The sequence below is a fragment of the Leucoraja erinacea genome, chromosome 1, assembly GCF_028641065.1.
Source record: "Leucoraja erinacea ecotype New England chromosome 1, Leri_hhj_1, whole genome shotgun sequence".
In the NCBI taxonomy this organism is placed as follows: domain Eukaryota; kingdom Metazoa; phylum Chordata; class Chondrichthyes; order Rajiformes; family Rajidae; genus Leucoraja; species Leucoraja erinaceus.
The window spans coordinates 49,373,647-49,398,366 of NC_073377.1; the positions used below are offsets into that span (position 1 = coordinate 49,373,647).

At 44.9% G+C, this 24,720-nt stretch overlaps 2 protein-coding genes across 2 annotated transcripts in view; one reads left to right on the forward strand and one right to left on the reverse strand.

Moving 5' to 3' along the window:
• dhx29 (DEAH (Asp-Glu-Ala-His) box polypeptide 29) overlaps window positions 1–14,919 on the reverse strand; it is a 75,909-nt gene extending 60,990 nt beyond the window's left edge. The window contains exons 1-6 of the mRNA XM_055646056.1: window positions 14,681–14,919; window positions 8,936–9,015; window positions 7,040–7,153; window positions 5,701–5,830; window positions 1,928–2,067; window positions 1,248–1,397 (exon numbers count right to left, since the gene is read on the reverse strand). Of these exons, the coding sequence (XP_055502031.1) occupies window positions 1,248–1,397; window positions 1,928–2,067; window positions 5,701–5,830; window positions 7,040–7,153; window positions 8,936–9,015; window positions 14,681–14,840 (774 nt within the window). The 5' untranslated portion in view covers window positions 14,841–14,919. The remainder of the gene's footprint in view (window positions 1–1,247; window positions 1,398–1,927; window positions 2,068–5,700; window positions 5,831–7,039; window positions 7,154–8,935; window positions 9,016–14,680) is intronic.
• A 1,921-nt stretch (window positions 14,920–16,840) lies between these two features.
• mtrex (Mtr4 exosome RNA helicase) overlaps window positions 16,841–24,720 on the forward strand; it is a 90,111-nt gene continuing 82,231 nt past the window's right edge. Inside the window, exon 1 of the mRNA XM_055634473.1 lies at window positions 16,841–16,994. Within this exon, the coding sequence (XP_055490448.1) occupies window positions 16,888–16,994 (107 nt within the window). The 5' untranslated portion in view covers window positions 16,841–16,887. The remainder of the gene's footprint in view (window positions 16,995–24,720) is intronic.

Sequence of the window (24,720 nt, forward strand, 5' to 3'; positions counted from 1 at the left end):
AAATACAATCAAGCCATTCTCAAGTATATTGGAAACATAGAAAAATAGATGCAGGAGTAGGCCATTCAGCCCTTCGAGCCAGCACCGCCATTCAATATGATCATCCTTCTAAATTCCAGTGAATACAAGCCCAGTCGACATCCCGATACTTAACCTGGTGAACCTACACTGCACTCCCTCAAAAGGAATAATGTCCTTCCTCAAATTAGGAAACCAAAATTGCACACAATACTCCAGCTGCGGTCTCACCAGTACACATGCAGTAGAACATCCTTGCTCCTAAGTACAAATCCTCTCGCAATGAAGGCCAACAGGCCATTAGCTTTCTTCACTGTCTGCTGTGCCTGCATGCTTACTTTCAGTAACTGATGTACAAGCACACCCAGGTCTCGTTGCACCTCCCCTTTTCCTAATCTGGCATAATTCCGATAATAAACTGCCTTTGTCTTCTTGCCACCAAAGTGGATAACCTCACATTTATCCACATTTTACTGCACCTGCCACGCACCTGCCCACTCACCCAACCTATCCAAGTCACCCTGCAGCCTCATAGCATCTTCATCGCAGCTCACACTGCCACCCAGCTTTGTGTCATCCACAAACTTGGAGATGTCGCATTTAATTACTTTGTCTAAATCATTATAGGTAGAGCAAAGCTGAAGTTATAGAGGGCAGAATATACTTCTCAGCATTGTAGTGTCCCATAGGCAAAGTCCAATGCCCACAATGGTGTAGAGGTTAATTGGCTGGTACTCCAATTCTTATTTTTAATAATCTTAGCATAGTTATTCTTTAGCTCTTGTCCATTTTCCCAGTACATCAATACCCCAAATTTCCACAACTCAGCTTTTAATGTACTCAATGAATTAGTATCCTCATTTCTCTGAGTCAACAAGTTTCTCTTCACATTAATTCTAAATTGCCCTTCAGTCCTGGACTTTTCTGACACGGAAGCATCTGATCAACACCATGCCTGTCAAGTAAACTCTTAACTTTGTTTATCTCAGTAATTCATTAACAAGTCATTCTTTTAAATTCCAGTGAAAGTAAATCAATTTAATTTTCTTTCCTCGGATTGATTTCTGGGTTGAGGGAATTGACCTATTACGAAGTACAACAGAAAGGAAACCTAATATCATACTCTGTGGATAGAATTTTAGGTTTCAATAAATTATAATATTATTTCAGCTACAAGGACACTCTAATTTTTGGCTCATCGCCTAGTTCAAAATGATTTTCATACTCACTGGATCGAAGCGTTCTTCCATCTCAGAATTTTTTTCGGGTTCTTTGTTATCCTGATCGATTTCATCAGCATCACTCCCACTACTTGCTTCTTCTGCATATTGTAAAATCCAATCCTTCATGCTAACCTGCGAGCTTTCACTGTCAGCTACCTACCGAGACAATATAGACAATACAATTTAAGATTCAAAACTAGCTCTTTCTGAAGAATGATATCCGTGTCCGTTACAAAAAAATTGTACGAGTCTAGCATCCCCTTCTAACTTCATAGATAACTGAAATGCAGGTACATAATAGGTACAAGGAAAAACTAAACCGGATGGGTCTCTTCTGGTGAAAGTGAAAGCTGAGACATTGAATAAAAAACACAATCAAGAAATAATGCTGCCAGTCATAGGAAATACTTTCACGTGAATCAGAGCAAAGTGGAAGCTATTGACTTGTCTCCAAGATATGAAAATAAAGAATCAGAAGATATGTTTCTATACACATAGGGAGAGACAAGAATAGGGAACTTATCACTGCAAGTTGAGAAAAATAGTACAAATGCACTTAAATGAGAAACTGGAAAGAAACAAAGGAATATACTAAAGTTTTGAAGTTAAGAGCGAGAACACACAAAGTAAGCATAAGCATTATTTAAATTTCCAATCTCAAAAAATTAAGAGTTTAATATTCTCACCTTGGCTTCAGGTTTCTCATCATTATTTTTACTGTCACATACTTCATGGTTTGTTGCACATTTTACAGGCATTTGAAATTTTGGTTTGCTCTTGGTCTCTTCCTCTTGAAGTTTCTGACTGAATCCATCAGGTAACAAATCTTTTAAAAGACATAATGTTTTTCTAAATGAATTTCTCTCTTATCCAATTCAAATCATTCTAGTTTAAATCACTGTAAATAAGGAAATATCTTTTTTTTTTAAACCACTGAATATATATGGTTGATACAGTTGAATATGGTTATTACTTGGATGTAATTTAATATCAACCAATATATACATGCAAAGATCCTGAATTCAATTGGCCCAAATGCAGACTCTTTTCTTTTACATATTGTTTTTAAACCTAAAATCATTTGTGGTAGGAGGAGCAAGTCATTTACTTAACACTTAATTTCCTTACAACTATTTAGCTTTACCTTGAACATAAGGACCTGGCGAGCTCTAAACTAATAGAATGTTCACTCTAAAATTAACAAAATACTTCCCTATTACTATAAACTTGGCTGCTGTTAACAGAGGTAGAGATGCTGCCTTACTGTGTCAGAGACCCGAGTTCAATCCTGACCATGGGTGATGTCTCTCAATCAAGGGTGATATCAAGAAAAGGATGGAAAAAGCTTTCTGTACATTACATGTATGTGTACATGGCAGCATTGTGGCGCAGCTGGTAAAGCTGGTTGGTTGGCATGGACTCTGTGGGCCAAAGGGCCTGTGGCCACACAGTATCTCTTTAAAGAAAACCCTCTTTGGGCTGTCCCCTGTACCATTCCACCTATTTTGTAACACTAGATCACAATGGGAATCAGGGAGAGCTGGCGAACTGGATACAAAATTGGCTTCGTGAAATAAACCAGGTGCAGCAGGCAGTGAAGAAAGCTAATGGCACGTTGGCCATCACAACGAGAGGAGTTAAGTATTGGAGCAAAGAGGTCCTTCTGCAGTTGTACAGTGCCCTGGTGAGACCACACCCAGAGTATTGTATGCAGTTTTGGTCTCCAAATTCGAGGAAGGACATTTTTGCTATTGCAGGAGTGCAGCGTAGGGGGTGGTGTGGGGTGATGTGAGGGGTGGGGTGATGTGAGGGGGTGGAGTAATGTGGCGGGGGCGTTTGTGGGGGGAGGGGGGGGATGGGGGAAGGGGGGAAGTGGGTGTGTGGAGGGGGGGGGGGGGGGGTGTGTGGGGGGGGGGGAGGTGGGACTCACTCAGCGGCACCACACAGCACCACCCAGCTCCACTCAGTGGCTTCCCCAACTCCACTCTTGCGGGCTCACTTAGCCCGGCTCGTGTGCTCAATTAGGACAGCCTGTGGACTCAGCCCCGCCCCCCGGGGATTTATTCTCCTCTCCCCGGTGATTGACAGCGGGTGCCGGAAGGTGACTTCATGGTGACTGACAGGCGAGAAGAACAATCTGCTGATCTCATGATTTTTTAAACCTTCATAACTTTTGTAATATTCCACCGATCGGAACAAATCTTGGTGCGCTTGGCGCAGAGATCGGTAAGGTGCCGAAAAAATCCTTGCGCAAATTATTTTTTTAAATTCCGGAACAGGACAAGATGAGATCTTCAGTAATAGTATAGATAGATATAAAACTCTTAAAGGATTGGATACGCTAGATGCAGGAAACATATTCCCAATGTTGTCCAAAACCGAGGGCCACAGTTTAAGAATAAGAGGTAGGCCATTTAGAACCGAGATGAGGAAAAACTTTTTCACACAGAGAGTTGTGAATTTGTGGAATTCTCTGCCTCAGAAGGCAGTGGAGGCCGATTCACTGGATGCATTCAAATGAGTTAGATAGATCTCTTAGAGCTAGCGGATTCAAGGGATATGGGGAGAAGGCAGGAATGGGGTACTGATTGTGGATGATCAGCCATGATCACATTGAATGGCGGTGCTGGCTTGATGGGCCAAATGGCCTACCTCTGCACCTATTGTCTATGCATCGATGTAAAGCACAAAGTGGTAGTGGAAGAGTGCTTTTCGGAGTGGAGGCCTGTGTCTCAGGAATCAGTGCGGGGTCCATTGCTCTTTGTGGTTTCTATCAACAATTTGGATGAGAATGTACAAGGCATGATCAGTAAGTTTGCAGATGACCCTAAAGTGGGTAGTATTGTAGCTAGTGAAGAAGGTTTGTCATATATTGCAGCTGGCTCTTGATCAGCTGGGCAAGTGGGCTGAGGAAGAGTTAATGAAAGTTAATGTAGATAAGTGTGAGATGCATTTGGGAAGCCAAACCAGGGCAGAACCTCACGGTGAATTGCAGGGCCCTGGAAACTTGTAGAGCAGAGGATTCTAGCAATACAGGTGCACAGTTCCGTGAGAGTGACTCAAGGTTAAATAGGGTTTTTAAAAAGTCTTTTGGTACATTGGTCTTCATCCTGATCGAGGTTTCATTGAAGTGGGCCGCTGGACGCACTGCAGCTGCCGGGGCTCGACTGGATCAGGCGCCACTCCAAAAGGCCGAGGCAATGGATCGGACGCGGCCTGCAGCGGCACAGACCAGTGGCGGACACCAACAACTTTGTTTAGCCAGGCCAAACCTACTATGCCACTAGATCTTTTTAACCGTTTAGTGTAACCACTTTTGACATGAATCATGAAAAATGGCGGCAAAAGATAGTGACTGTTGTATACTGTCTCAGTGTACTATTCCTATATCCTTGTATTTTACCTTGAATGTGCTTATGTATTGTAATATTTTTACTGAACTGTATGCAAAGAAGAGTCAATGTACCCTGGTACATGTGGCAATAAAGTACCATTGAACCATTGGTCAGTTGAATTTAGAAGATGGGACATTGTATTATGGTTGCACAAGACGTTGGTGAGGCTATATTTGGAGTACTGTGTTCACTTTTGGTCATCCTGCTATATGAAGGTTGTCATTCAACTGGAAAGAGTGCAGAAAATATTTACATGGATGCTGCCAGGCTTGTGGGGCTGAACTATAGGGAGGGGATGAGTAGGCTAGGACTTTATTCTTTAGAGCGCTGGAGGCTAAAGGTGATCTGTTGGAGGTGTACAAAATCATGAGAGGAATACATAGGCACAGAGCCTTTTACCCAAGGCAGGGGTACCAAAAACCAGAGGGCTTTAAGGCAGGCAGGGCAAGATGTAATAGTATCAGTTATTATCCGTTTTTTTCCACTCAGAGGATGGTGGGTATATGGAATGAGCAGCCAGAGGTCACAGTTCAGGTAGGTACTCTAATGAACACTTAGACAAGTACAAGGATAGGAAAGGTTTGGAAGGATATCGGCCAAACATGGTCAATTGAGACTAGTTTAAATGGGCCATCTTGGTTGGCATGGACAGGTTGGGCAATAGTGCCTTCCATGCTGTATGACTCCAAGACTCGTAAATTTAAATGCTCTTCCCTTTCATTAGGGTGCTCGATAGGGTTCTTTATAATTGTACCGCTGCTGACATATTCATTTCACTTGCACTTATGTGCAATGTGACAAATAAACCGTATTGTATTGTATATTTATTGTATATTTTAACACGTCCAAGTACTGTGTCCAAAATATGACGCATAAAAATCATAAAATTATACTAAAAGATGATTGTCCCTGATCAGCCTATTACAGCCCAACAATTCAAGGGAATGAATCACTAATGGGCAGGTATGAAGAACCAGTACTTTCCAGAAATTGTGCACTACTTAATTCTTATTACATATAAATTCATTAATATCCCACAATCGATTCTTACTCAATTAACCTACCATCAGGAAGATTTAAACATAACCAATCCAAAGCTGAATGAAGGTCCCCACCATAAACAACAGTATTTTTCATGGCTTCTTCAATGTCTTCTGTCCGAAATGAAAATTCTTCCAAAGCTGAATATATATCCTGCACAGATAACTCAGTTTAATAAGAAACCTCACCTTAATATGTAACTATACTTCACATCTTCAATCAGAATTAAAATTAAAAATTAAATTAAATTTCAAGACTCGAAATCCCTTGAGGAAAAGTTGTAATCTGAAGGAAACATTTACAGCATTAACAGATAATGCCAGGAAAGGCAATTACACCACAGATCCCCTCCCAATGTCAATACCATCCTGTAGAAACTGTAGATGTTGCTTTACACAAAAAGACACAAAGTGCTGGAGTAACTCAGTGGGTCAGGCAGCATCCCTAGAAAACATGGATAGGTGGTGTTTTGGGTCATGATAATCCTGACCCGAAACATCACCTATTGATGTTCTCCAGGGATGATGCCTAACCCACTGAGTTACTCCAGCACTTTGTGTCTTTGTTACTCCAGCACTTTCTCTCTTTTTACAAATACTATCCTAACTTTGAAACATACAATAAAGCTCTGATAGGTCAAATCCCCAAGGGCTTTGGTGATGTCAGGGCAGCAGATTTTCCAGATGGTTGAGTGGTATTCTCATTTATAACCAAACATGTCATCACTTTACTTTTTGTCCAACATTACAGAGTACAATACATTTTACAGTGAAGCTGCCGTTTAAAGAGAGCTGGAAATGTACAAGCATGCCAGACTATAGCTCCAGCCATAAACTGGAGTGGAGCTTTAGTGTAGTAGTTTTTTCATTAGTGCATGATCTAAATCATGGAACGCTCTGCATAACTTTATTAAGTTGCAAAATATACTTTGTTTCGTTCAAGCTCCCATAATCTAACAGCCTCAGGACTGCATTGGTGTTGGACTAACAGATTTTCCAGACTTTGATTGATTGATTGATACAGCAAGGAAACAGGCTCTTTGGCCACCAAGTCCACACCGACCATCAATCATCCATTCACACTAATTCAATGTTAGTCCATATTCACTCCTTACACACTCGGGCAAATTTTAGAGAGGCCAATTAACTTGCAAACCTTTGGACATTACATATATTATACCAACACACTTATTTACAGCAGCAAAAAAAATTATCAGACACTCAGGACAGGCAGCATCTACTGAGGTAGCAGTATTGTCAACATTTCAGCTGTCTAACCCGCTGAGTTACTCCAGCTTTTTGTGTCTACCTTCAGTTTAAACCAGCATCTGTAGTTCCTTCCTAAACAATCTATTACCATTACCTGCAGCTTCTTAGCTGTAAGCCTTCCAGATATTGTTCCCGCTTTGCAATGGTGCACTTTGAATTGGTTGATCAATCCTATAACTTTTTTTTCCAATTCCGATTTAATGACCACCTAAAAAAAAATGTGATTTTTGTAAGATTAAACATTAATACATCATTACAATGGTCTAATACCAATAAATATTATAAATAACACTCACATACTCGCATTGCTATTAATGGGGGCACATTGTGCACCTGTAAAAAGGTCAAATAATGAATGATGGAAATTAATTAAAAATAAATAATTTGTCTGAAAATACCAGACAAGTGTACTATTATCCTGCTTACACTTTACAAGTGAAATAGAGTTATTACAAAAAATAATAAATGACAATGCCATGCATATTTAACATTGACATTCATGAATGCAATTTTTATCCATTCTGGGATTTACATCTTGCAAATGTTAAATCATTTTACACTGCAAAATTGAAAATCAGGAGACCGACTGACTTTTCATTTCTGAAATAGGTGGTATCTATGCTAATGCAATAAAAATATACGTTTCCTCCTTTTGCTGAAAACCAGTCAGTTAGCAGCAGCAGCAATAACATGTATTTTTTGATATATTTTGCATGAATGTTTTCATAACAATGAGCACAACAAAATACAAAAATCACCAAGTGTAGGCAGATTGGAGGTCTGGATACAATTGTTCAGAGAATACTGACTGTGTCATTATAAATCTAACCAAGCTAGAAGTGTAAAATCCCAAAGCAGTGCAGAGAATGGCAAACTATTTTTTTTAAAAACCTTAAAAACTGTTAATTTTGAACTGTGAATTAAAAATTATCAAAATTATTCAACATTAATGAAAGCAAGGCGTTCGAGTTATACACCACTGCACAGAAAAATACGGACTCATTTAATAAAGAGGTTGGAGTAGCTCAGCGGTACAGGCAGCATCTCTGGAGAGAAGGAATGGGTGGCGTTTCTGGTCAAGACCATTCTTCAGACTGATGTCAGGGGAGTGGGTGGGACAGAGATAAAATGTATTCGGAGACAGTAAGACTGGTGGGAGAACTGGGAAGGGGGAGGGGGATGGAGAGAGAGGGAAACCAAGGGCTATTTGAAGTTAGAAAAGTCAATGTTCATATCGTTGGGGTGTAAGCTACCCAAGCGAAATATGAGGTGATGTTTCTCCAGTTTGCGCTGGGCCTCAATGGAGGAGGCCCAGGACAGAAAGGTCAGATTGGGAATGGGAGGGGGAGTTAAAGTGCTGAGCAACCGGGAGATCAGGCAGGTTAAGGCGGACTGAGTGGAGGTGTTCAGCGAAACGATCGCTAAGCCTGCGCTTGGTCACACCGATGTACAGGAGTTGACACCTGGAATAGCAGATGAGGCTGGAGGAGGTGCAAATGAACCTCTGCCTCACCTGAAAAGACTGTTGGGGTCCATGGATGGAGTCGAGGAGGAAGGTAAAGGACAGGTGTTGCACCTCCTGCTGTTGCAGGGGAAAGCAGGGGGGTGGTTTGGGTGGGAAGGGACGAGTTGACCAGGGAGTTGCGGAGGGAACGGTCTCTGCAGAAGGCAGAAAGAGGTGGAGATGGGAAGATGTGGTCGGTAGTGGGATCCCGTTGGAGGTGGCGAAAATGTTGGAGGATTATATGCTGTTTTTTCTTTCTTTAACTAAGAGATACATGGACTTTCACCAGGAATTAGGATTCCTGTCATATGATATAGTCTTAATACTTGGAGATGACACAAATGCTCTGAGATACAAATTTGTCTTGAAAACATGCAATGTGTCAAAAAGCAGAATGTGTGGTACTTCATATCAGAAAGTTGATTTAATTACATTTCTGCAGGTTATTTTTAAGAACCATATTATCACAGGATTGCTTATTATCACCTTAAGAATGGATTTGTCCGAAGTTCCCGCAATGCCAGGGTCATTTCCACATGTTGCACCAAAGCTATACATTTTTGGACCTAAGGACAAAAGTTTAAAAAAAAATTTAAGTTAATTCTGCAAATATTGGTCGGATGCCCATTATATTACTATTTTGGATGCTGTTGTAGAACATTTTACACTCCTGTTTTGTTCAAATTAAGTCAAAAGTGACAAATGAACAATACAGACCTCTTCCACTGGTCAGCAGTGGGAATGTTCACTAGTGACTGCATATTGCCCAGTTCCACTCCTCAAATAGTGAGGGTCTTGTGCACAAATTATTAACAGGGGAGTATTACTAACCCCTGCTGACATTCAAATGTGATTATTATTGCCAAACATCCTCCAGCGCCTGGTGTGTTAGCGGGAGACAACAATGATTATGATAAATTTAATTAGCTCAACCATGTAATTGGTGTGCTTACAAAGGTTAGTCAGAGACTAAAGGGCCTGTCCCACTTACGTGTCCTTGGCAAGCAAATTACGCGACCTCATGGTCGCGTTGATGCGCACCGGAATCGTATGGCCTCGCGGGGCCGGTCCCACTGAGAAACGCGGAGGGGTATGGAATTGTGCTCGACATCGCGCGGGGCTCCGAAAATTTTGTGGTGAATAAAATCTTCGCGCGCCAACGGCCTGTCAAGGAACTGACGGCCAAAGTGGGACAGGCCCAAGACCCTCGTGCAACGCAACGTCTCACCTTCAACAGCAGCAGAAGCAGGCAAACGATCGCTGAACTCGAAATGAAGCTCACGGCCGTTGCAGTCCGGAACCGCCCCCACTCTACTCCCAGAGCGGGGCCAAGAAAATTGAAAATAGGCACATAATGCAGGAGTATGTCAGCGGGACCGGCAGCATCTCTGGAAAGAAGCAATGGGTTAAGACCCTTCTTTTCAAACTGAAGAAGAGTCTCGACATGAAACGTCACCCATTCCTTCTCTCCAGAGATGCTGCCGGTCCCGCTGAGTTACTCCAGCTTTGTGTCCATCTTCAAATAACGTCACACGCTCCAGACGGCTGTGCGTACGCATGTAATCGTGCCCGACCTTCGCGGGACCGTCTCGGCTCAACACGATCACGAGGTTGCGTAATTTGCATGCCAAGGACACGCAAGTGGGACAGGCCCTTAAGTATCAGTCATTAATGACTTGCAATCCAACTCCCCAAAACGTTTCTGCCACCTAAAAGGCATCGACAAATGGGAGTGGCGGTGACGTGTGCCTCATGGTAAACTCTTTGTGCTGCTCAGACATGACAGTCCTGTCCAACTGTTCTATGCACCTGGAATTTCCTTGGGAGGGTGAAGTGCTGTCCCTTCTATCTCCCAAGGGAAGTCACCTTCATCATCATGACCTGATCTACATCGTACCCGAGGCAGCCCTGGCTTATTTACCACTGGAGGAGCCACACACAGTGGTAAATAAAGACGAGATGGTGTGTCCTAACACCTTTCCTATCGTAGCTGGGGACTTCAACAAAGCCAGCTTTAAGAAATCATCCCCAAACTTCCATCAGCATGTGAACTGCAGCACCAGAGGATCAAATACCCTCAACCCCTGCTATTCTAACATCAAAGTTACCTATTGTACCATCCCTTGTCCTCACTTTAGGAAAGTAGACCACATGGTGGGGTGAGGTTTAATACTTACAGGGGGAACATTTACTGATGGGCCGAAGGGACTCCTGGGCTAGTACAGGCCTAGAAGGGGCTCTTCTAAAAAATATCTCAGTGAAAGGCACTTTTTCTGGACTTTTCCCGGCCTGGCACGGGCCTTTTGGGCCAAAATGCTCTCCCTGGGCTAATACGGGCATTTTGGGCAAAAGGGGCCGGTTTCTCAGCTAATAGGGGCCTTGTGGGCCAAAATTAGTGGTTTCAGGCAGGCCAAACAACTTATTTCATTTCATTTCCAATTGCATTGCAGTTTCAAGCACAGGGCAGGCCGAATAGCTAATTACATTTCACTTCCATTGTCATTGCAGTTTCAAGCACAGGGCAGGCTCAAGCCAAACAGCTCATTGCATTTTCACTTCACTTCCATTGCCATTGCACTTTCAAGTACGGGGCAGGCTCAAGGCAAACAGCTCATTACATTTCACTTCATTTCCATTGCCATTGCACTTTCAAGCACAGGGCAGACTCAAGCCAAACAGCTGTTTGCATTTTCACTTCATTTCCATTGCAATTGGACTTTCAAGCACAGGGCAGACTCAAGCCAAACAGCTGTTTGCATTTTCACTTCATTTCCATTGCCATTGGACTTTCAAGCACAGGGCAGACTCAAGCCAAACAGCTGTTTGCATTTTCACTTCATTTCCATTGCCATTGGACTTTCAAGCACAGGGCAGGCTCAAGCCAAACAGCTCATTGCATTTTCACTTCACTTCCATTGCACTTTCAAGTACGGGGCAGGCTCAAGCCAAACAGCTGATTGCATTTTCACTTAATTTCTATTGCCACTGCACTTTCAAGCACAAGGCAGGCTCAAGCCAAACAGCTCATTGCATTTTTACTTCATTTCCATTGCAGTTTCAAACACAGGGCAGGCCAAACAACATTTTCATTAAGGGCTAACAAATCATTTATTCAAGTGCATTGCATAGTTTCCGTTCTGTAGTTTCCCAGCTCAGAGAGTTGTGACCTCTCCCTCGCCTTCTTGCAGACAGACTGCGCCACGGCCACACTTCCTGGTTTTATAGTCCCTCCTCCCTCCCTCCAGAAGGGGCGTGGCCTTCATGGCGGTGATTGACAGGGGAGAGAACCTCAAGATTTTTTAAACACTAATAAGTCTTTTATTTTTCATCGATGGGAAAAATCCTCAGGGCCTGCGCAGCGGAGGAGGACTCTGAGTAAGATGGCCAAAAATTCACAGCCATCTGTGGTAGCGTTTTTTTCCAAAATCAAAGCACAGTGCAAACAGGAAGTGGTTAAGATGATTATTAATTTTTTAATTATATAGATGTCAGAGTATATGAAGGAGATCTCCTGGATGTGCATATCTCTTAGGATCTGTCCTGGACCCAGCAATCATAAAAAAAAGCCCATCAAAGCCTCTACTTCGTTAGAAGATTGAGGTGATTTGGTATGTCGACGATTACTCTCGTGCTTTTACAGTTGTACGGTGGAGAGCATATTGATTGGTTGTCTCATGGCCTGGTTCAACAATTGGTATGCCCAGGAATAAAGATTACAAAAAGTGGCGAATACTGCCCGGTTCATCACAGAAACTGACTTCCCCACCATCAGAGGGATATAAGAGGCAGTTGCAAAAAGGCAGCCAGCATCATCAAGCACGTACACCACCCTGGCAATGCTCTCATTTAATCCTCCTAATTGGGAAGAGTCAGAAAGCTGGAACGTACAGGTTCAGGACAGCTTCTTTCCAATAACCATCAGGCTATTGAACACTACAAATTCTTACTAAACTCCAAACATTCTGGATTGTATTAGGGACTTTGGGCATTGTTATGTTTTTGCGCTGTATTGGGTCTTTTATTTATTAAACTACTTGTTTTGTTTGTTTGTTTGTTGTGTAATCTATTGAGTAGCAGCACAATCTATTGCAGTAGCAGCACAAACCTGTTGTTTTATTCAATAATTTATTGAAATTATTTTATTGTTCTGTTTTGGGACACATGACTATAAAATACACTTGGCAATTCTGAATGATGGGCACATTGATATACAGAGTATAAACTTCCAACTCTCAATCAACTGTGTACCTACTGATCAACCACAAGAGCTTAGTTAATTCGCAACTAAATAATTTAACATATGCAGAAGCACAGTTTCTGTTGCAAGATCACATTCTGTTGTGAGATTTATTCATGTTTATGTCCCTATTTCTTTTCCACAAATGCTATTATAATATTTGTTTTATTCTTTACTGTACTGTTGCATTCTTCATATGATCCTGGGTGTGGAACACAATATTTTCCCCAACCTGATGGAAGTACAGGTGCACAACCTTTTATCCGAAGTTCCAAATAACGAAAAGCTCAGAATAGCGGACATTTTTCCGGTCCTTGAAGAAAGGTCCTTGAAGACGTTCACCGAGGGCGGCCCGCAGAGGTGACAGCGGAACCTCCGGTCGGTCCTCGAAGAAATGGGAACTAAATCCCCATTCATAAAAGAGAAGGTGAGGGTATATTGCGCGGGAGAGTTAATAATTGACGATCTGCTGCTGCCTGCCCGCTGAGTTAAAAAGTTCCCACGGTAGAATCACGATACACAGTGTATCGTGAGTCTTGCGTGGGAACTTTTTAACTCAGCGGGCAGGCAGCAGCAGATTGTCGCTCCCTTCAGTTTCACCTCACCTACACCCCTCTGCTTCCCGGCCATGTGTGTGACCCCTTCCCTCCCCTCTCCAGCTCCCCGCCCATTGCACCAGCGCGGGGGCTTTGCACTGTCTTCACGTCGGCGATGCCAGCAGGTCAGTGCCACTCACCGGAGACGTCAGGACCAACGGGACACCGACCCCCAGGCCCACTGCAAGCACGGAGATCCCAGAGACCCACAGCCAGCAGCAGCCCAGCCCCGTTCCAACTCCAGAGGAACACGCTCCCCGTAGGGACAGAAGCTGATGGTGTGCAAGGTATGTCTTAGTCTTGCGGATCAGGGGGCGCAGCTCGGGCTGTGACGTCTCCGGCCACCCCCCTGTACAGTAGCTGAGACTGGGAACTGTGGGGTTGTTTGCAGTTGCAGAGGGAGGGGGCAAGGGCGGTACAGTTCCCAGTCTCAGCTCCATTCCAGGGGGGTGGCCGGAGACGTCAGGACCAACGGGACACCGACTGCAAGCACGGAGATCCCAGAGACTCACAGCCAGCAGCAACTCTAGCCCAGCCCCGCTCCAACTCCAGAGAAACCCGGGTTGCGGATGAGGGGGCGCAGCTCGGGCTGTGGGCGAACTGCCACTTGTCGCTGTAGCGGCCCATCGGGGAGCGGGTTCCTGTTGGTCCTGACATCTCTGGCCACCCCCTGGACTGGAGCTGAGAGACGTCAGGACCACCAGAAGCCGCTCCCCGATGGACAATTGGTATATACAATTAAGAGAGGCATGGTTTGGGTAGACAGTCAAAACCTTTTCCCCCAGGGTGGAAATGTCAAAAACTAGAGGGCACAGCTTTAAGGTGTGATTGGCAAAGTTTAAATGAGAAGTGCAGGACATGTTATTTTTACACAAAGAGTGGCAGATGCCTAGAACACGCTGCCAGTGGCGAAGGCAGATGCGATTGTGGCATTTAGGCACTTTTGGATGGGCACATGGATATGCAGGGAAAAGAGGGATATGGAACATGTGCTGGGGAATGAGAGTGGTATCATGGCATCATGTTCGGCACAGACATAGTGGGCTGAAGGGCCTGTTTCCTGGGTACTGTTCTATATTAAACTTCAAGTTTTTTCTCAACTGCCAAAATATCACGGCACTGCTACTGTTTCTTCACGATCATGTTATCATCATTTTGCTACAAAGGCCAATATACCATTTGTTTCATTCATACTTTGCTGTCCTGTTGCATTATTCACAGTGTGGAACACAACATCTCCCCGACTGCTCTACAGAAAGCAGACGAAAGGCCTGCTCAGACCGTAGCATTTGCCACAACTCAGGTTTGCCAAGCGGGCCCGGCGACAGCACGATGAACCACAGGGCCGTGCAGCACAGTCGCGGCCTGAGATCATTCTCCCCCACTCGGCCGCGGTACCTGTTTTAACTTTATTCTCCTTGGCGGTCGGTTTGGCGACGGGCGGCCGGGGACTCTGGTTTTTGTCGCTGTTGGCCGGCGGGGCCGCCTGCGGCCGCTGGAACCGGGCAGCCGCAGCCACGGCCGCCGCCTCGGCCCTTCTCTTCTTCTTGCCCCCCATCAGTCGCTCTCGGCTCGGCTGTAGCCCGGCGCCCAACAAGGCCGCGCACCGCAGCACGCATGCGTCAGCGGCGACAACCCACCGTGGGCGGGGCTTCCGAACAACGTGCTCGTCTCTAGATCTTTGGTGTACAGGTCTACTATAGGATCTTTGTACAGGTCTGCTATAGGATCTTTGCACAGGTCTGCTATAGGCTCTTTGGTCTACAGGTCTGCTATAGGATCTTTGGTCTACAGGTCTGCTATAGGATATTTGGTCCACAGGTCTGCTATAGGCTCTTTGTACAGGTCTGCTATAGGATCTTTGCACAGGTCTACTATAGGATCTTTGGTCTACAGGTCTGCTATAGGATCTTTGGTCTACAGGTCTGCTATAGGATCTTTGGTCTACAGGTCTGCTATAGGATCTTTGGTCTACAGGTCTGCTATAGGATCTTTGGTCTACAGGTCTGCTATAGCATCTTTGTACAGGTCTGCTCAAAGATTATCCTCTAGTATCTTTAAGTCTGCTCACCCTGGGAAAGACACTGTGCTCCAGTGTTTCATTGTCATATTGACGAGTGTTTTATTGTTATATGTCCCGAAACGGAACAATTAAACTTTCACTTGCAGTAGCACAACAGTTATCTAAACAAACTGCTCTGTAAAACCCATAATAAACAATAAAAAGTGAGTTACTCCAACATGTTATGTCTATCTTCGGTGTAAACCAGCATCTGTAGTTCCACCAGTATATAAAACTGGCCAAAGGAGTGCGAAGTCAAAAATAATATACTCCCCAAGTCTAAAAAGTTCGGAGCCTATATTGATAAACGAATAAACTTGACGATATTTGGAGATTGTAGTGTAAGGAAGAAACTGCCCCTGAACAGGATGTTTCTTCCCAATGACAGGAGTGAAATGAGAGCAGGGACAGGGCTGTGAGTGTGTGGATCTCTGGCTGCCTTTTTGAGGCAGTGATTCTTATATATCCCTTCGATGGTGAGGATGTCAGTCAGTACCCGGGATGGACTGGGCAGTGTTCACTACTTTTAACTCACGGGTCAGGATAGGTGACATTTTTGATTGGGACCCTTCTTCAGACTCAAGCACCTGCAGTTCCTTGTTTCTACCCTTAACCTGGGTTTAGGTTTATTATTGGTAGACAAAAATGCTGGAGAAACTCAGCAGGTGAGGCAGCATCTATGGAGCGAAGGAAATAGGCAACGTTTCGGGCCGAAACCCTTCTTCAGACTGGTTTATTATTGTAATGTAAAAAAAAAAACATGCTATTTCAATCAGAACACAATAACAGACATTAAATACAATCAAGTCAAACTCAAATACAAGAGACAGAGACACAAGGAAAGGAAGATACTGGTTTACAAAACGTAACATCACGTCTCCATGGACACAAAATGCTGAAGTATTGTAACAGCGGGGCAGACAGCATCAAATATATGGAAGATACACAGAAATGCTGGAGAAACTCAGCGGGTGCAGCAGCATCTATGGAGCGAAGGAAATAGGCAACGTTTCGGGCGGAAACCCTTCTTCAGACCCGAAACGTTGCCTATTTCCTTCGCTCCATAGATGCTGCTGCACCCGCTGAGTTTCGCCAGCATTTTTGTGTACCTTCGATTTTCCGGCATCTGCAGTTCCTTCTTGAGCATCAAATATATCTTTGGTCAGCGTCTCTGGAGAGAAGGAATGGGTGACGATTCGGATCGAGTCCCTTCTTCAGACTGTGATGGCTTCTGATCCAAACATCACCCATTCCTTCCCTCCAAAGATGCTGATGTCCCGCTGTTACTCCAGCATTTTGTGTCTATCTTCGATGTAATCCAGCATATGCTATGCAATGCAATGCAATGCAATGCAATGCAGTCCGTTCATACACAGCATCTGCCCCAGATGTGTTTGGAAATAGCGAATGGCTGGATTGCCTCTCACACACACACACAGTGCGCCTGCGGCTGCTGCCGGCTGCGGGCCGGGTATGTAGTTCCTGTCCGGCCACCGTGCCCGTGCCTTCCCGCCGCGGAGCATTGTGGGTCGCCTGGGTGGAGATGGCGGACGCGTTCGGGGACGATCTGTTCAGCGTGTTCGAGGAGGACCCGTCCAGGAAGGCCAAGGCCAAGGCTGCGGGCGGCGCTGGAGGAGCAGGGAAAGCGGGGTAAGAGAAGCTCTCTGCTGGCTTCACCGTTGGCAAAGTGGCACTGAGAAATACCGCTGAAGGTAAAGGTGAAAGTGACCCAACAAGCGGCGCGTGTGAACTCAAGCTGCAACCTGGGCCATGCTGAAGGATGAATGCAGACGCGATCAGATGAGGGGGGGGGTCTCTGGTTGAATGTGAAGCCCTTTGCATAGGTAGAGGGATAAACTTGTGATAGTCATTGCAATGGAAGCTGTCTTCTACAGGGCAGTTAGGACATGTGTAGTCAAACAGCCTTTCGGCCCAATTTGCCCCAGCTACGCTGGTCCCATCTGCTTGTATTTGGTCCATATCCCTCCAAACGCGTCCCATCCATGTACCTCTCTAACAGTTTCTTAAACGTTGGGATCGTACCAGCCGCAACTATCTCCTCTAGCAAAGGTAGACAAAAAATGCTGGAGAACCTCAGCGGGTGGGGCAGCGTCTATGGAGAGAAGGAATAGGTGACGCTTTGGATTGAGTCCCTTCTTCACACTGATGGGATGGGGGGGAGGGGGGGGGAGGGAGAAGAAAGTAGGCAGAGGCAGTAGGATGTGGGAGAACTGTGAAGGGGGAGGGGACGGAGCGAGAAAGCAAGGGCTATCTAAAATTAGAGCAGTCAATCTTCATACTGTTGGGGTGTAAACTACCCAAGTGAAATATGAGGCGTTGTTCCTCCAATTTGCACTGGCCTCACTCTGGCAATTGAGGAGGCCCAGGATAGAAAGGTCAGATTGGGAGGGGGAGTTGACCTGCTGAGCAACCCAGCAATCAGGTAGGTTAACATGGACTGAGCGGAGGTGTTCAGCGAAGCAATCACCGAGACTGCGCTTGGTCTCGCTGATGTAGAGAAGTTGACACTTAGAACAGTGGATGCAATAGATGCAGAAGAAGACACTTCTAGCCTGATGACAAGGGAGGGGGTGGGACAAAGATAGAATGTAGTCGGAGACAGTAAGACTAGTGGGAGAACTGGGAAGGGGATGGAGAGAGAAAGCAAGGGCTATCTGAAGTTAGAGAAGTCAATGTTCATATCACTGGGGTGTAAACTACCCAAGTGAAATATGAGGTCCTCTTCCCTCAATTTGCGCTGGGCCTCACTCTGACAATGGAGGAGGCCCAGGACGGAAAGGTCAGAATGGGAAGGGGAGTTGAAGTGTTAAGCACCAGGTAGGTTAAGACGGACTGAGCGGAGGTGTTCAGTGAAACGATTGCCGAGCCTTCGCTTGGTCTCGCCGATGTAGACAAGTTGACACCTGGAACAGCGGATACAGTAGATGAGGTTCGAGGAGGTGCAAGTGAACCTCTGCCTCACCTGGAAAGAGAGTTTGGGTCCTTGGATGGAATCGAGGGGGGAGGTAAAGGGACAGGTGTTGCATCTCCTGCAGTTGCAGGGGAAAGTACCTGGGAAGGGGGTGGTTTGGGTGGGAATGGACGAGTTGACGAGGGAGTTTCAGAAGGAACGGTCCCTGCGGAAAGCAGAAAGGGGAAGATGTGTCGAGTAGTGGGACCCCGTTGGAGGTGGAAAAAATGTTTGAGGACTATATGCTGTATATGAGATATGACTCTATAGGAGGCATACAGCATGCTTGCCTTCATTGCTTGGGGCATTGAGCGTAAATCAGGAAGTCATGATGCAGCTTTATAGGACTTTGATTGGGCCACATTTGGACTATTGTGTGCAGTTCATAAGTGGTAGGAGCAGAATTAGGACATTTGGCCCATCAAGTCTACTCCGCCACTCAATTATGGCTGATCTAACTTTCCCTCTAAACCCCATTCTCCTGCCTTTTCTCCATAATCCCTGGCACCGTAATAATCAATAATCTGTCAATCTCTGCCGTAAAAATATCCATTGACTTAACCTTCACAGCCTTCTGTGGCAATGAATTCCACAGATTCACCACCTTGCTTCCACAGTTCTGGTTGCCCCATTACAGGAAGTGTGTGGAAACTTTGGAGAGGGTGCAAAAGAGGTTTACCAGGATCCTGCCTGGATTAGAGAGTATCAGGGGAATTTGGGCAAACTATGATTGTTTTCTCTGGTGTGTTGGAGGCTGAGAGGAGATCTGATAGAAGTGTATAAATACATAGAAACATAGGTGCAGGAGTAGGCCATTCGGCCCTTCGAGCCTGCACCTCCATTCAATATGATCATGGCTGATCATCCAACTTAGTATCCTGTACCTGCCTTCTCTCCATACCTCCTGATCCCTTTAGCCACAAGGGCCACATCGAACTCCCTCTTAAATATAGCCAATGAACTGGCCTCAACTACTTTCTGTGGCAGAGAATTCCAGAGATTCACCATTCTCTGTGTGAAAAATGTTTTTCTCATCTCCGTGCTAAAAGATTTCCCCCTTAGATAGGGCAGTCAAATCTTTTTCCCAAGGTGAAAATATGAAAGACTGAAGAGCATGAAAGATGAAAGGGGCAAAGTTTAAAGTAGCTGTGCATGGCAAATTCTTCTTACACAGAGGATGGTGGTTGACTGTTGTGCACTTCCAGGGTTGGTGGTGTAGGCAGATAAGACACTGGGGTTTAAGAGGCTTTTAGAAAGGCACATGGATGTGCAGGGAATAGAGCGGATGGATCATGTGCATGCAGATGTGATTTAGCTTGGCATCATGTTCAGCACAGACATGGTGGCCCGAAGGGCCTGTCCGTGTGCTGCACTTTGCTCTACGTTCTAAGAGGCTAGTTAAAGGCATATGACCGTGAAGTATTTTCGCAAACAATGGCAGGGAAACAAGACTATTTAAGGTGGACACTGGTGTTACAAGATACATACACAATACAAGACACATTTGTCACATTGTCACATTAAGCCAGTGCATTAAAGCCTCCCCCTGGTCAACTCGTCCATTCCCACGCAAACCACCCCCTCTCCAGGTACTTTCCCCGCAACCACAGGAGATGCAACACCTGTCTCTTTACAATAGACAATAGGTGCAGGAGTAGGCCATTCGGCCCTTCGAGCTAGCACTGCCATTCAATATGATCATGGCTGATAATCCACAATCAGTACCCCGTTCCTGCCTTCTCGCCATATCCCCTAACTGCTATCTTTAAGAGCTCTATCTAACTCTCTTGAAAGCATCTAGAGAATTGGCCTCCACTGTCTTCTGAGGCAGAGAATTCCACAGATTCACAACTCTCTGGGTCAAAAGGTTTTACCTCATCTCCGTTCTAAATTGCCTACCCCTTATTCTTAAACTGTGGCCCCTGGTTCCGGATTCCCCTAACATTGGGAACATGTTTCCTGCCTCTAGCATGTCCAATCCATTAATACTCTTATATGTTTCAATAAGATCCCCTCTCATCCTGCTCAATTCCAGAGTATACAAGCCCAGCCGCTCCATTCTATCAACATATGACAGTCCCGCCATACTGGGAATTAACCTTGTGAACCTACGCTGCACTCCCTCAATAACAAGAATGTCCTTCCTGAAATTTGGAGACCAAAACTGCACACAATACTCCAGGTGTGGTCTCACCTGGGCCCTGTACAATTGCAGATGGACCTCTTTGCTCCTATACTACACTCCTCTTGTTATAAAGGCCAACATGCCATTAACTTTCTTTGCTTCCTGCTAATGCTCATGCTTACTTTCAGGGAATGATGAACAAGGACCCCCCGATCTCGTTGTACTTCCCATTTCCCCAATTTGATACCATTCAGATAATCTGCCTTCCTGTTTTTGCCACCAAAGTGGATAACCTCACATTTATCCACATTAAACTGCATCTGCCGTGCATCTGCCCACTCACCCAACCTGTCTGTCACCCTGCATTCTCATAGCATCCTCCACACGATTCACACTGCCACCCAGCTTTGTGTCATCTGCAAATTTGCTAATGCTACTTTTAATTCCTTCATCTAAATCATTAATGTATTCTGTAAATAGCTGCGGTCCCAGCACCGAGCCTTGCGGTACCCCACTCATACTGCCTGCCATTCTGAAAGGGGCCCGTTGATCCCCACTCTTAGTTTCCTGTCTGCCAACCAATTTTCTATCCATGTCAGTACCCTACCCCCAATACCACATGCTCTTAATTTTGCCCACACATTTCCGCTGTGGGGCCTTATCAAATGCTTTCTGAAAGTCCAGGTACACTACATCCACTGGCTCTCCCTTGTCCATTTTCCTAGTTAAATCCTCCAAACATTCCAGAAGATTAGTCAAGAATAATTTTCCCTTCGTAAATCCATGCTCATTCGGACCAATCCTGTTACTCCTATCCAAATGTGCTCCTATTTCATCCTTTATAATTGACTCCAGCATCTTCCACACCACCGATGTTAACTGGTCTATAATTCCCTGTTTTCTCTCTCCCGCCTTTCTGGAAAAAGTGGGATAACATTAGCTACCCTCCAATCCACAGGAACTGATTCTGAATCTATAGAACATTGGAAAATGATCACCATTGCGTCCATGACTTCTACAGCCACTTGCTTAAGTACCCTGGGGTGCAGACCATCAGGCCTGCTCCCTCGACTCCATCCAAGGACCCCAACAGTCTTTCTAGGTGAGCCAAAGGTTCACTTGCACCTCCTCCAACCTCATCTACTGTATCTGTTCCAGGTGTCAACCCTGTACATCGGCGAGACCAAGCGCAGGCTCGGCGATCGTTTCGCTGAACAGCTCCGCTAAGTCCGCCTTGTGTATCATAGCTTGGTTTGGGAACAGCTCCATCCAAGACCGTAAGAAATTGTAGCGAATTGTGGACGCAGCCCAGACCATCACACAAACCAACTTCCCTACACCTGTCCCTTCACCTCCCCCCTCGACTCCATTCAAGGACCCAAACAGTCGTTCCAGGTGCGACAAAGGTTCACCTGTATCTCCTCCAACCTCAAATACTGCATCCGCTGCTCTAGATGCCAGCTGATCTACATCGGGGAGACTAAGCGTAGGTTGTGCGATCGTTTCGTCGAACACCTCCGCTCAGTCCGCAATAACCAACCTGACCTCCCGGTGGCTCAGCACTTCAACTCCCCCTCCCATTCCCGATCCGACCTCTCTGTCCTGGGTCTCCTCTATTGCCAGAGTGAGCAACACCGGAAATTGGAGGAACAGCACCTCATATTCCGCCTGGGCAGTTTGCATCCGGATGGCATTAACGTTGAATTCTCCCAATTTTGCTAGCCCTTGCTGTCTCCTCCCCTTCCTTAACCCTCGAGCTGTCTCCTCCCATCCCCCCCCCCCCCCCGGCTCCCCCTCCCCCCCTTTTCCCTCCTTCCCCCCCCCCCCCCCCCACCCCCCCCACCCCCCATCAGTCTGAAGAACGGTTTTGGCCCAAAACGTCGCCTATTTCCTTCGCTCCATAGATGCTGCTGCACCCGCTGAGTTTCTCCAGCAATTTTGTGTACCTTCTCCCTTCTATTGACTCCATTTATACCTTGCGCTGCCTCAGCAGCATAATCAAGAATGAGTCGCACCCTGGCTACTTCCTCTTCTCCCCTCTCCTATCAGGCAAAAGGCATAGAAGTGTGAAAACGCACACCACCAGATTCAGGGACAGTTTCTTCCCAGCTGTTATCAGGCAATTTAATCATCCTGCCAACTAGAGAGCAGTGCTGAACTACTATCTACCTCTTTGGTGACCCTCGGACTATCCTTGATCAAACTTTGCTGGCTTTACCTTGCACTAAACGTTATTCCCTTATCATGTATCTATACACTGTAAATGGATTGATTGTAATCATGTATTGTCTTTCTGCTGACTGGTTAACACACAACAAAAGCTTTTGACTGTACCTCAGTACACGTGACAATAAACAAAAGTGCACTGAAGAAGACTTCTGACGTTGTAAAACACAAACAACAGCAACAAAAGGAGAGACTTAGTTTGCAAGTGTGTGTTATTGTCAACATACTTGCCATTGAGAGTACTGTGTTAGCTTGTGTAATGGAAATAAGAATTTAAATAATTTTAAATAAATTAATAAGACAAAATCAATCTGTCACCTCAATGGCATTATGGATGCCATCTCCACAGGTGGTCAGCTGTAACCAATTCTCATCAAATGTTGTTTTTCTTTAATAACTCATCAGTGGTATTTTTGTTAACATAGTAGCGTGTCCAAGGTTACAAGTGGAAGGCAGAAGATTGGGGATGAGAGGCAAAAATAGATTAGCATGATCGAATGGCGGAACAGACTCAATGAGCCAAATGTCCTAAGTCTCCTCCTATGTCTTTATGATCTAATTATTTGTGTATGGAATCAAGAAACATGTAGACTTGTGCAGGTGTGGATTTGTATAGTAGCCAAAAGTCTGTAAATGGAGGGTAGAAAGGTTGAAGTGTTTTTGAAGGGAAGTGAGAGGAGAGAATTATGCTATGGAAAAAGTTGTAAATCTTAATCTACTTCCTAAATGATTAAGCATGTAACCAAGTGAGGATGGAGATGTGGAAGAGTAGAGCTGTGGAAAAATGATAGGGTTCAATGATTAAATAATGGCAAAAATCAAAATAAAGTTCATACTCGATCATTGAGCAAAAGGATTTCACAGAGACCGGTTAAAATGGAAATGATAAACTGAAGTTGGGTTTACAATGCATGTATGTGAATGTGCGGTTAAATAAGGCCATTGAGCAATTGGTACAGATATTCCCTTTGGGAATAATATGTGGTAATAATAACAGGGAAATCATATCGTAGACAAATATAAGCAAACCAGACACCACAGGTAGTCCAAAAAGAAAATAAACAAACTACAGAATGTAGTATTACAGCAACAGAAAGTCCAGATTTTTTACAAAAATGCAGGGCCACAAGTTGGATTGGACAATTGGGGTTACACCCTTAGGTTACGAGAAGTCCTTTCAGTCTGAAAACAGCAAAGAGGAAACTTCCAGAATCTGATGGTACGTGTCGTCAAAGGTCCTGAACATGAAGAAGTGGAATGTACCAAGGCACTAAAAGACTAGTTTACATCTTTTCTCTACACTGGGGAAGAGACAGTTGGTATACTTTGAAACTTGATGGTATAAAACTGAACATAAAATAGGTAAATCACCAGTGCTATTGAGGGTGCACTTTGGGGTCTGAAGGAAATACAGGAGGAAATCGCCAGGGCAATGACTTTCATTTTCAGTGCAATTTGACTATGGAGGGTGATGGTAGAAACATAGAAAATAGGTGCAGAAGTAGGCCATTCGGCCCTTCGAGCCTGCACCGCCATTCGATATGATCATGGCTGATCATCCACCACTCAGTATCCTGTGGTGGAAGTTAATTTGTGTTTATTGTTGTTATTATTGTATCATTGTATGTATGACTGCAGGCACAAAATTTCGTTCGACCCCTGCCTTCTCTCCATACCCCCCTGACCTTAAATATAGCTAATAACAACTACCTTCTGTGGCAGAGAATTCCACAGATTCATCACTCTGTGTAAAAATTGATTTTCTCATCTCGGTCCTAAAAGACTTCCCTCTTATCCTTAAACTGTGACCCCTAGTTCTGGACATCCCCAACATCGGGAATAATCTTCCTGCATCTAGCCTGTCCAACCCCTTAAGAATTTTGTACGTTTCCATAAGATCCCCCCTCAATCTTCTGAATTCTAGCGTGTACAAGCCGAGTCTATCCAGTCTTTCTTCATATGAAAGTCCTGCCATCCCAGGAGTCAGTCTGGTGAACCTTCTCTGTACTTCCTCTATGGCAATAATGTCTTTCTTCAGATTAGGACACCAAAAC